At 35.4% G+C, this 12,371-nt stretch overlaps 1 protein-coding gene and 1 pseudogene across 4 annotated transcripts; both read left to right on the forward strand.

Annotated features, from left to right (window-relative positions):
• Positions 1-465: 465 nt before the first annotated feature.
• LOC18604517 (serine/threonine-protein kinase AtPK2/AtPK19-like) lies at positions 466-5,720 on the forward strand. 4 transcript variants are annotated; one of them, XM_088804557.1, is made up of 7 exons: positions 469-1,261; positions 1,767-1,849; positions 1,938-2,058; positions 2,184-2,357; positions 3,722-3,829; positions 3,915-4,140; positions 5,620-5,720. In XM_088804557.1, exons 1-7 carry the CDS (start codon positions 662-664, stop codon positions 5,703-5,705), a joined length of 1,398 nt encoding a protein of 465 aa, XP_088660683.1. In that variant the 5' UTR covers positions 469-661; the 3' UTR covers positions 5,706-5,720. The 4 variants fall into 4 exon arrangements, with proteins under 4 accessions (XP_088660684.1, XP_088660683.1, XP_007037104.3 ...); XM_007037042.3 differs by lacking the exon at positions 5,620-5,720 and adding an exon at positions 4,849-5,262; XM_018118247.2 differs by lacking the exon at positions 5,620-5,720 and having other exon boundaries at positions 470-1,261; positions 3,915-4,362.
• Positions 5,721-5,727: 7 nt separating this feature from the next.
• On the forward strand, positions 5,728-7,039 carry LOC148763620 (uncharacterized; annotated as a pseudogene).
• Positions 7,040-12,371: the final 5,332 nt, after the last annotated feature.

Below are 12,371 nucleotides of genomic sequence, written 5' to 3' on the forward strand. Positions count from 1 at the left end.
ATTGGATTCGTGCCCTAATAGCAGTCTCAGGTTTGGGTCATTACAAGACCAGATAGACTAAATATTTTTAAAAAAATTGACTAAAACAAACTAAATATAAAAAAAGATCAAACCGACTAAATATCAAATTGATTTGATCAATTTGATTTTGGGCCAAAAGGACCGAAGCATCGAATTGAAGAACTACAAGAAACTTTACAAACAAGTTTGACTTCATGACATGACCTAACATTAAGATCAGTTGTTCAATCTTATTTAACAGTAGCACTAAGTAAGAATTTTTGCATGAATCTGAATCTCTATGCTGCTCTGTTTTTTACGAAAGAAAAAGAAAACCATGTTCACTAGTAGCGTACAACTTAATATTAAAATGTAAATTTGTATAATTTGGCGAGTGATGCTCACACGATCAGAGGCGCGCGTTCCTGAAACGAGACATCCCCCAATAATTGCCACTTCCTCGAAAACAACCTGGTCTGTCTCACTTTCTTTCCAAGATGTTCTTCAGCTTGTTCTTCTTCCTTGCGATCTCCTCTGTACTCTGATTAAAATTTGATCTTGGTTCTTGTCAGCGTGGCTTGTTTGGCTGGCTCTTTTCTTTTCTTTTTCTGTTTACTCTAAAATAAATCGAATAAGAAGTTGCAGCTCCATTATAACGAAGATGATATCAACTTCTTCATCCCAAAAGAAAAACCTCCAATCCCTCTTAGCCACCAACCTCAAGAAACTCACCATAACTCCTCCTCCTCCTCCCAACAATGATTTTGACTTCGCCGAGGTTTTTGGCCCTTTAACCCCTCAACATCAACAACCCAACCCCACCCAATCACCATCCTCCACGTCATCCCCATCGGCCTTTCTCGGGGACCCTCAAGTCATCCACACCAGGTCCCACTCTTACGTGGGCCCTTCTCCTCGTTACACCCTCTCTTCTTCCCTCCCTTTCCAAATCCAAGAAATCCAGGAAACTGAAACCGAAAATGAAGCTGAAGCTGAAGAAGAAGAAGCAAAGACCAAATTTGGGCCCGAGGATTTTGAGATCATGAGAGTCGTTGGAAAAGGAGCTTTTGGGAAAGTTTTTCTAGTGAGGAGAAATGGAAGGAATGATGAGGAAGGTGATGGTGATGGGATTTTTGCTATGAAAGTTATGAGGAAAGATACGATCCTTAAAAAGAACCATGTCGATTACATGAAAGCTGAGAGAAATATCCTTACTAAAGTTGTTCATCCCTTTATTGTTCAGCTTAGATACTCTTTCCAGGTTCAATATTCAACTGTTTTTTTTTTCCAGATTTAGCTTTAGTATCTTTTTTTTTTCTCTAATTCGCATCCTTTGATAAATGTTGTCCCTTTTACAAGTCTTTGTAATATCTTTATTGCTTCTGTTTTGACTGCAATTGAATGGTTTAGATGTGAATAATTTAGAAATGAACCTGAAATCTACTAATTAAAGATGCTACTTTTCTCATGAATTGGATTGTACCCTCCATCAAAATGGTTACTATAAGATTTAAGGTTTTTTTTGTTTTTCCTTTCAAAAGAAAAAACCCCTGCTGGAATTATTATATATAAGGGTTTAGGGTTCAGGGATTTGTTTGTTTGAACCATTTATAAGAGGTCTTTTAGCAATTACTGTTTTAACAAGGATTCTGAACTAACTTCATTTCCCTCCCATACAAATGTATCTCCTTGGAGCATTATCAACTATAAGCCGTACCCACTGTTCTTTTTTTTTGTTTTGTTTTTTCTTTTCTGCAACTGTACAGACAAAGTCTAAGCTTTATTTGATCCTGGATTTTGTGAATGGAGGTCATCTCTTCTTTCACCTATACCGCCAGGGGATTTTCAGGTATCTTCTTGTGTTACAAATTCTGAACTTCAAGTAATTGTCTGTTTGCAACTTTTTTTCATTTGGTTTTTGAGTATGTCTTGTGTAGTGAGGATCAGGCAAGGTTTTATACCGCTGAGATTGTATCTGCTGTTTCACATCTTCACAAGTGCGGGATCGTTCATCGAGATCTTAAACCCGAAAATATTCTCGTGGATGCTGATGGGCATGTAATAGCCATGCTCATATTTTCAATTTTTGTTGCAGGAACATACTTGAAAATTAAATATACATCTGCTCTTCTTCTTATGTTGACAGATTATTCCCAATTCCTGAATCTGTCATTTGTCCTCAGGTTATGCTTACTGATTTTGGACTGGCCAAGGAAATTGACGAATCAAGCAGATCAAATTCAATGTGTGGGACCACAGAGTACATGGCTCCAGAAATTTTACAGTCCAAAGGCCACAATAAGGATGCAGATTGGTGGAGTATTGGGATACTATTATATGAAATGCTAACTGGACAGGTAAATATACAGATATTTTCAATATGCAAATACTTTTAGAATTTAAAAGTTACAAGTTCAAACTTAGTGATTATGAACATTGATAGACTGTTGATTAGCTGGCTCAGGTGATGTATGATCATATTTATGGAGTGATTTTAGAAATATTTGTTCTTATTATTGAGTTAATTAAAAAATGGAGGTTGTTTGTCTTATAATCTCTTGGAACAAATAGGAACTAAGTAATGGAAATAGATGGATCTAATTCAAGCCTTTTCTCCTTCAAGAATACCCAAGGTCAGAAAAGGTGTGTTCTGTTACCTGTTGGCTCTTTAACTATGTTGAAATATCAACCAAGAAACTAAAGAATAAGGAGATTGCTAAGATTACTTAGGATAACTGAGCTCCTAGGTTTTTTTTTTTTTTTAATCAACCAGCTAGAGGTGTATGTTTTTTATTTGTCCAAATTTAAAATTGGTCTCTCTACTATCTCAATGTTCTGGTTTTAGTCTCTACCACAATTTTAATGATTTTAATTTTTATATTTTTGTTAAAATTTAATTTAAAAACAATTGATAACAGTATTAAAATTCTGCAATTAAATATGACAACGGTGACTTTTTTGTCGATGACATGACATGTCAACATGAACTCTTTTACCATGTGGCGCACATGAGCACCAAAAGACTGCATTTTTAACAAAAGATACTAATTTTTCTTTTAGAATATTAAAAAATATTAATTAGCATTTAATCAAAATGAAATATGATGTTTTTTTTAGATTGATATGTGTCAGGTAGTCAAAAAATTAGTCCATCTCAGCATGTTAGGTCATCAACAAAATGTCAACTCATCCAAGTTAAAGTGAATATTTAACATTATTATCAATCGTCTTTAAATTGGCTTTTAATAAAAAAAATACTGGGGTTAAATTCATTAAAATTAGGTCAAAAAATTAAAACTGTCAAATTGAGGTAGTAGAAGGACAAAATTCAAATTCTGACCTTTTTTATTTACTATACACTTGAGTATGTTTGTACCTGCTAGTTCCAGTACAAGGTATTGTGAAGTATCTGTATTCCATAGATTTTGACGGTAATTAGATGTGTTATCTGAAATGTCTGTTTTATTTACTATGTTTCTTATACGTTAATTCTTTTGTCTATTTCCCTTAAAAAAAATCTTGTATCCATCAAGCTACACTCGATAATTATATCATGGAGTGGTATGATTTTGAGTTTCCAGTTTCTTTAACTTTGACCCCCCTTTCCCAATCAATTTTTTTCATCTTTAGACTTGTCTTTTAGGAGTTGGGAGACTGCCATCTTGAATAACTAATTCTGGAATATTCTTCCATAAATTATGTATGGTTCCCCTTCCTGCAGCCTCCTTTTACACATGCAAATAGGCAGAAGCTTCAGCAAAGAATTATCCAAGAGAAAGTGAAACTTCCACCATTCCTTAGTACTGAAGCTCACTCTTTACTCAAAGGGGTAAGAATATGTTTTAAAATGGTTCTTTTCCTTCTTTTTACTCTACAAAGTTGCAAATGATGGAAATCTCCTTCCGATTTTGCAGCTGCTGCAGAAGGAACCATCAAGAAGGTTGGGCAGCGGCCCTAGTGGAGGGGATGAGATAAAAAAACATAAATGGTTTCGGTCAATCAACTGGAAGAAATTAGAAGCTAGAGAAATACAGCCAAAGTTTAAACCAGATGTGAGTGGAAAGGACTGTACAGCCAACTTTGACCAGTGCTGGACAACAATGCCGGCAGATGACTCACCAGCCTCCACACCAACAGCAGGTGAACATTTTCAGGGGTTTACTTATGTGGCACCCAACCCTTGGCTTTCTTCTAAATGAATTAGAGGGCTCATACCAGACTTATATATTTCTATGTAAATTTTATGTTCATAATGGGGAAATAAGAAATAAATAAAAAATTGCCTACATTGATCTCTATTCTCTTATGTAAATACATCAAGCATTGTTTGATTGGTTTTATTAAAGATTTTCTTTTTCCTTACTTGCTTATAACCGATGTTAAAAACTTTGTAGATTCACCATTTACATTAGAAACCTTTTAGGCTTATGCAATCATATGAGTCAACCCCCCCTGCTTTAAGTTTTTGAGCTGATTCTGCCTGTAACCCCTCACTCAACACGAATATATGTCATAGGACTTATAATTGCTAAAAACGTAATGATATGAAACCATAGATTGGGTTAGGTGTATATTCTACAATATAAATAATTGTTGCAAACAAAATCAATGGAATTTCTCCTTGCCAAAAGTTAAGAGTGCCAAGCACATTGTGACAGTAGTGTCCTTAGATTTAGAATTTGAAGATGCTGTGGCCATTATTTATTTCTTGCAGTATGCGTAATTCATATAAAATTATATCACACATGTGAATATTTTCCCTAATTTCAAGTTAAAAAACTTAAGGAAAGTAATAACTACTAAGAGTGTAAATTGATGTTTAACGGAACCAAAATTGTCCTAATGTAGATTTCTAGCAAAACCAAGACTGGGCTGTATGGCAAAGCGGGGTTGCCCTTTCTGAGTTGAGCTGAGCGTATTGCAAGTTTAGGACAAGCCGACAGAAGTAATTACATGACAATGCATATTGAGGCATTCAGCTCTTATGCAAGCAATTGTTTGGAAAGAAAGCTCCAATCTATCCTTTTAGTTCATGTTTTCTTTTGTCCCCCAATTTCTTATGTCCCTGGCCTTGGGATGGCAGGCTGATATTGGCTTACTCACTCTGGAGGTGGATTGTTTAGTTCCCAAACTGCAGAATACAGCCAAATATGTCTATTCTCCTCTTGTATTGTAAAGATTTTAAGAACCCTTCAAATCTTATTTAGTTGTAAATGAAACGTGTGAACATATGATGCAAACCCAAAGGACTGAAGCACCTTATGGCTGGCTTGAGAGAAATCAGATTGTCTTAAAATTCCTTAGGTGTGATGAAGGTCACTCCAAAAAGATTAAAAAATAATACCATATAATAAAGAGAAGCATTTAGAAAGTAGAAAGTGGAAAGCAGTTTAGACAAGAATCTCGTTCCATCTGACTGACATTTACTTGAAACAAGCAAGATGCTGAATGCTATCCAGAAAGCTTGCTTGTTTACAACACATTTCAATGTACTTAGCTCGAGTACCATGATCAGATGTCTTTCATTGGACGAGATTTTAAATGGATTGTTGTCGATTTAGCATCAAAACAAATCTTTCATATGAATTACGTTAATCAATTATGATAAAATTTTGCCAGGAATCCAGAGGAAAATACGTAATTCAGCAATCCAGATCAAGAGTACTGAGAAATCGCGCAATGTGAATGACACATGCTGCACTTAGATAGGTTGATAGAAGAGATTCTTGCCTGACCAACCCCTCATTGTTGCCCTACTCACTCAACGGCCTCTAGAAAAGGACTTAATTCTCTTGGAATGAGAAAGGGATCCACCCACCAGAGAAAGTTAATTCCTGTTTCCTTGGCTATGACATAGAGTTGGAAGAACCCACGTAATGAATCTGCTGATATATTCTTTCAAATTGCTTCAGAAACACGTTTCATTAGCCTTATTTATACACTCAGTTCATTAGCTCATCTTTAGTCCTCTAGTTGTTTCAGAGTTGGGTGGTGATTTCAAAAAACTTGTATATATATACAAGTGTTGGAAAAAAGATGATTGAGGACAGAAATGACAAATCCCTTTGTGAGAAATCAATGAAGATGGTGGTGAACATCATTAAGCTTTCAACTTTTTCAATAGCCAAGATGAGTCTTGGAGCAACTGGACATCCAACGGCAACCGAAAACTTCATACCTGCAACAGATTCTGATATGGTTACTGATGATCTACTGCAGCCTCAATTTTCTGGGAGCCTAAGGTCAAAAAAGCTGCAGAACTCAAAGCCTATTTCATTCGTGATGCAACCAGGAGGAGGAAATGAATCTCTCATGGTTCATGAAGATAAAAGGGACATTGATGGCAGGTTTGCTGCCTATATCAAGAAGGTACATGAGAAGAACCGAAGTAATTTGCATGAAGCATCAAAGCTTTCTCCCTACATACCGCCACCTCCACCAACGCCATTAAATAGAGAGAAGTAACCATCTTCATATATACCACTGAATTTCAGTTCCTACTTTTTATCTGAAACTGCAACTATGCTGCTTAGAATACAGCATAAATAAGATAGTACAGTATTTTGCTTACTTGAACATGTTAGTTAGCTTCCTTTTGCTTTTTTTAATGTTATCTGAAGTGCTGATTATCGTTGCCTAGCTATGTAGTCTGTTGATAACTATCTTTTTCAGATTGTTTGTCCTCCACCTCACAACTTGATCTCAGTTCCCCCGGGATTATGGGAACTAAATAGCTTTAATATGTCATATTTGGTTTGCTGCTGCTCTGTTTTGCAAATGATTCATGCCATACTTGGCTTCTCTTTGCTTGATCTATTCATCATCCGTATGACTAATAAGTGAAAAACCAAAGCATCCTGAGAACAGGGAATACCGTTATCATGTTACTAATGCAATGCCTACAGTGTGTTTCAAAATGATTTTGCTTTGTACAGTTAAAGTTAATTGATTGGGTGCCTCTTTCAGCTAAATTTAGATCCAAAGACGTCACTAATCTGGGAGATTCTGCACAATATCTCTTCTGTGAGTGCACAGATAGTTTTAATTATGTAATCAACGGATCAGGTTTCCAATATGATTTTTTTTGGTCAAGGTCTGATTTATGTGGAGATTTTGGGTCAAAGCAAATTGATTGCTGATCATGAAACTGTGATGTACAGGAGGTGGGAATTTTGTGTTGTACAGGATAGATTCAGCTCATAGGGAAAATTGATGGTTGATGGGTGTTGATTTTGTACTTAGGGGTGGGATGGCTGTATGGGGATTCTGCGGTGGTTTAGTTCTTCAGGCCAAAACCCTCTTGTAACAAACCAGATGGTGAACTCTGTTCCCTCTGTTTTCAATGAAATTCCAATTTTCATTAAAAAAAAAAAAGATTTTTTTTGGGGGGATAATTTAGGATGCTAAAATGTTGCAGAAGATAACATAAACTAATTTTTCCCTTGGAATCAATTATTGACCAAGGAAACAGCATATAAATCTTAAAAGCAACTCAAGCTGTATCCACTTAAAGCCAAATCTGCATGCTGGATACGCCAGAGCCAGACTAGTACATGTTAAACAAATAATATAGTGATTCCCTTTTCTTAATAAACTTCAAAATCTTCATCTTCTTCATAAGGAGGTAAGAGGGAACTGAGGGACTGAAAAACTCATCCATTCAAGACTGCAGAGTGAGCTGGTAAATTAGAGATAAAAAGGCTGAGAGCAACACAAAAATGAGTAAAAAATACATGGCAAAAAGGGAAAGGAGAATCTCAGTACAAGTTTGTTTGGTTAATAATTACCTCCTTAATCATGTGACTTCCAAAGTGCCAGATTAAGGAAGGACACTCGGAAGGTTGGAGCCTATAGTCCATGATTAGCATAAAGTGTTTTTAGCTGGAACATTGTTTGTCGTGTGAACTGGGCCAATCAGCCTTGGTACAGTGGTTTGCAAGCATCTTTAGAGGGACCTTTGTGTTTGCATGTTTCACGTGGAAAACTTTTATTGCCAAAGTTTCTGACGCTTACATTAGTGGGTTTCAAGGCAAACCATGTGGATATTTCTATCAATGGGACAATCTCGCCCCGTTAACGTGCTGCATGTAAATTAAATCCCATTGTCTTCAACCCTTCATTGCAAACAATCATGGAAAGTTACGTCTGAGCATTTGACTCATTAGTTGGTACATTATCTTTTACTTAAAGAACAGAATTCGAATTCCCTTTCTTCTAATTAGAAAAAAAAAAACAATCACGGGAAGTTTAGGTAAAGAAAGTTTCCCTTCTCCTTTTTGCTTTTTAATAAAGCAGGTTCTTGCACTAGAGGAAAACAGATTCAGCTGAGTTATGTTCACTCAGAACCGTCATTTGCTTAGAAGAAAAGGATCACATCTTTGTCAAATAATCTATTGCACACGTTATATATCTTTATTCAAATATGCCTGCCTTCAACAGTATGTGGTTCACCATTTAAGTAAATTTACAGCTACATCTCTCCTCCCAAACGAAGCAATTTCTCCAAGTTTAAATGTTTATTTGTCCAAAACAATGATCAGAACAGCAAAAAAAAAAAAAAAAAAATGTCTCAAGAAGCTTTGGCGATTAGCTGTTAAACTGAGAAGCAACTACATGAAATCTCTGGGGGTTTTAATGTTAAAGACTTGACAATATTCATTTCATTCATCTTGCTAGTTCAATTAGTTGTCATCTATCTATGTATGCTTGCTTGAACAAAAAAACGTACAACAGGATTTCAGGCATTGTTTTCTTCACTCATTTCGTCAAACTAAGTTATCATGTGAAAAAGCTTATGTCTACCCTTTTGGCTAATGTCCATTGCTCTGTATATAGCTATATGCAATTTAAATTATTCTCTCATTATCTCTATCCTGAATCAATTTGAAGTGAAGTTTAAGTTAATAACAACGCTCGACTTTGATTCAAGTTTTCAGTATGTTTGCAACTCTTGTTACCGTAATTTAGCTGTTTTAGTGCTTAAGTTTTGATAAGCACTGGCTGTGTCATTGTAGCCCATGCCGGATCAGGAATTTTGTCACCTCGAGGCCGCGCCTTATCTGAACGAAAATGTTATTGGCAGGCTCAGCTATTAAGGAGAATCTGTCAAGGACAGAGTACCTCCTTCAATGAGCAGATTATGCTCTAAGATATTAAGGCTCTATGAGAGGTTCAATCACACACCAAAATCAAGGGCAATATTAGCTAAGTTTGAGGATGACTTTGTGCTAACAGCACAAATCAAGGAATCCGCATTTATTGCCCTACTATCTTATGACCATAAGCTTGGTATATATACAGAAAAATCTTTATAAATTAATATCTTGTGACTGTAAAAATTTATCAATTAATTGAGATATTATTTAATTAATAAAATAATAATTTATTAATTTATATGTTAATTAATAAAAAATTAATTTATCAAGGTATTCTTTATTTTTTTCTCAAACATTGAACTTAATATATGAATTGTGCATTGTAATTACACGAATATTATCTAATTACCGAATTAAGAATTATCAGTATTCTATAGAGCTTTCAAGATGCATTATTGTCATCGATTTCATTGAAATCTTTTGGAAAGTTATGAAATTGAGCTCTTAAATCCTAAAAAAGATAAATGTTTTAGATGCAATGAATCTTGCAATCTCAACTTGGACAATAGATGTTCAAGCAAATACAATTGCAAATTGTTTTTAACATGATAAAATTAGATTTATGGATAATGTGGCTTCAAAGAATTTGGATCAACACTCAGACAATAGAGTGTTCAACAATTGCAAGTTCTAATCAAAGAGTTGAAGTATCATGATACAATGGATGTTGAGTACCTTTTGAACTAATTTATCGCATAAGCCTAAATCTTTAAATGACTTGGATTTCTTCCTTCTCTTCTTCAACCATTTTCAACAAGCTTTTTACTTGACGATGCGTGTAGTGTTGGTGTAAAGGGGGTTTATACAGTATTCAAGAATAGGCAAAATTGACTTCAAGGCGAGCCTTTAAATAGACACTATCTTTAAGACTTATTTCGTCCTCACCACTCGGTATGTAAAGGGGAATAATGCGAATAGTCTTAGGGATACAATGAAGCCAATGTCTAACTTTGCCTTGCACTTAACGAGTGTAGACCGCTAGATACACCCGAGGGTTTGCAAAGTTGTTTGGCCTTAGAGCCTACTTTCTACAGCAAGTAGATTATAAGGAATTTGGAAGCTTTTGTAGTTGGTGGGAACTTAAGTGTTTATGTTTATAAAACACAACACTTTTCTTTGCTCTTGACTTTTCTGCTCTTGTTTTGTCTCTGAATTTTTGGTGTGTCAAAATGGTTGGCAACAAACCCTTTATATAAGCTTCCAAGTGTCTCTTTTTCAAGGACACAACCTTTTCATAAAGACACATTTTGTCTAAAAAGCATCTCTACATTTTTGCCAAACACAACTCTTGGATAAAGGTATTGTTTCAATAGTCATCTTATGAAAAGATAATAATTCATTCCATAAATTATAACCTTTGAGTTATAACTTGAAACAATAACTTTTCACATTTAACTTTTGAGCCATAGTGTTTTTTCAATATGTCTCATAACTTTTAGATGTCAATTTTCAAGAGACATAACCATTCACATGAAAAGCTGCCTATTATCTAATAGACACATTATGTTATTTTACGTGACACAACTTTTGAGCTAATGATAGGTTTTCATCATGTGACATAACCTTTAATTTTGAAAATACACCAACAATCCCCCACCATTTTCAAAATTTCCAAATACCAACAACTTTGGGAACCTTGTGCATAAATGAAGGTATCCAACAGATTTGAACCTTCACTGTGAGACCCTCAACCTCTATAGGCTTGTAACTAAGTATAGATGTAATAATACGAGCTAGGGGTAACTTCATCATTTCCTTAGTAAGCCATAAAAGTAAGATTTTTAACAAAATTATAGCCTAAGTAGGCCTAAGGTATAAATGGATGGTGAAATTAGGGGTAAAATGGAAAGGAAACCAAAATTTTGACGATTTTCACGGTAAGGGCAAAATGGTCATTTTTCACCTCGAGTTAAAAATTTAAGTTTTTATGAACCCGAACATGTCTAGACCATTATGGATCTTGTCCTAGTGTTAAAAGAGCAAAAAGATTGCATAAAAGATTGGAGGAAAGTAAGTTAATTGGTGGAAGGGCAATTTCGTAATTTTAAGGGAATGGATAAGATTGGCTATAAATATCTTGAATTTCCAACAGCTTCTAGAGATTTTCTAGCAGCTGGTCTTCTTCTTCCCTTCTTCCCTCTCACGTTTCTTCAATTCCTCCATGGAAGTTTTCTTCAAGCTTCCATAACTTTCTCTATCTAGCTTCAATTTTCATGCTTTTGGTGCATCCTTCCATAAACCCTTGTGCTATTTCATCCTCTCACCTTAAAACCCTTGATAAATCTCATTTCTGTACTTTCTCTCACTAGTTGGACGTTCTACAAAGAGAAAAAGAGAATTACCCCATTGATTTGGAAGCAATTGGAAGAGAATTTGACTACAAAGGAGCCATAGGGTAAATGATTAACTAAGCTCAATTTTTAGCTGCAGAAAATGGCTAGTAATTGGGATTTATGAGCTGTTTATTGTTGAGTATGTTCATTACTTTTAGTGATTAAGATAGTGAACATAGATGGCCATTTAATGTGGCAATAGAAAGCTAGTTTAGAGATAACTTTTAGGGGTCATAGTGTGTAAATTGACTTATTGCTTATGCTAATATGATCCTAGGTTCTACGGAAGCCCCATCATCTCATTTGGACAATTAGGGGAATTGGAGTCATCTAAAGGCTCTACAATCAATTGGTGAGTGGATTGCCTTCAAAACTTGTTTTGGGAAATATAATGTATTTGCACTCATTTGAATGAATTATCAAGTTTTTCATAAAGACAAGTGCCTTGGGAACAAGCTTTTGCAAAATGGTTTTATATAGTGATATGTGAATACTATGGATTCATGCACTATTGTAGTATGATGATATATAAATGTGTGTGTTGTGCATGATGAATGATATTGTGTATACCGACTGTAACCGTGTGTGTGCACGATGTGGGGGGATGCACATGCCGGTGATGATGGTGGTGTGAGAGGTGGATGATGATAGTGCACGTGTGCACGATGTGGGGGGATGTACACGATGGCACTAATTGTGCATGATGTGGGGGGATGCACACGATGGTGCCGACTATGTGCACGATGTAGGGGGATGTACATGAGCCGGGTGTGATTATGATGATGTTGATGTTTATCTATGTAATTATGCACTTCTAGACTTATGAAATGAAAACTTATGAATGTGATATATGATTGACATATATGAGAAATTTGATACATTG

The sequence above is a fragment of the Theobroma cacao genome, chromosome 3 (genome assembly GCF_053813885.1).
Source record: "Theobroma cacao isolate CCN51 chromosome 3, ASM5381388v1, whole genome shotgun sequence".
NCBI classification, from domain to species: Eukaryota; Viridiplantae; Streptophyta; class Magnoliopsida; order Malvales; family Malvaceae; genus Theobroma; species Theobroma cacao.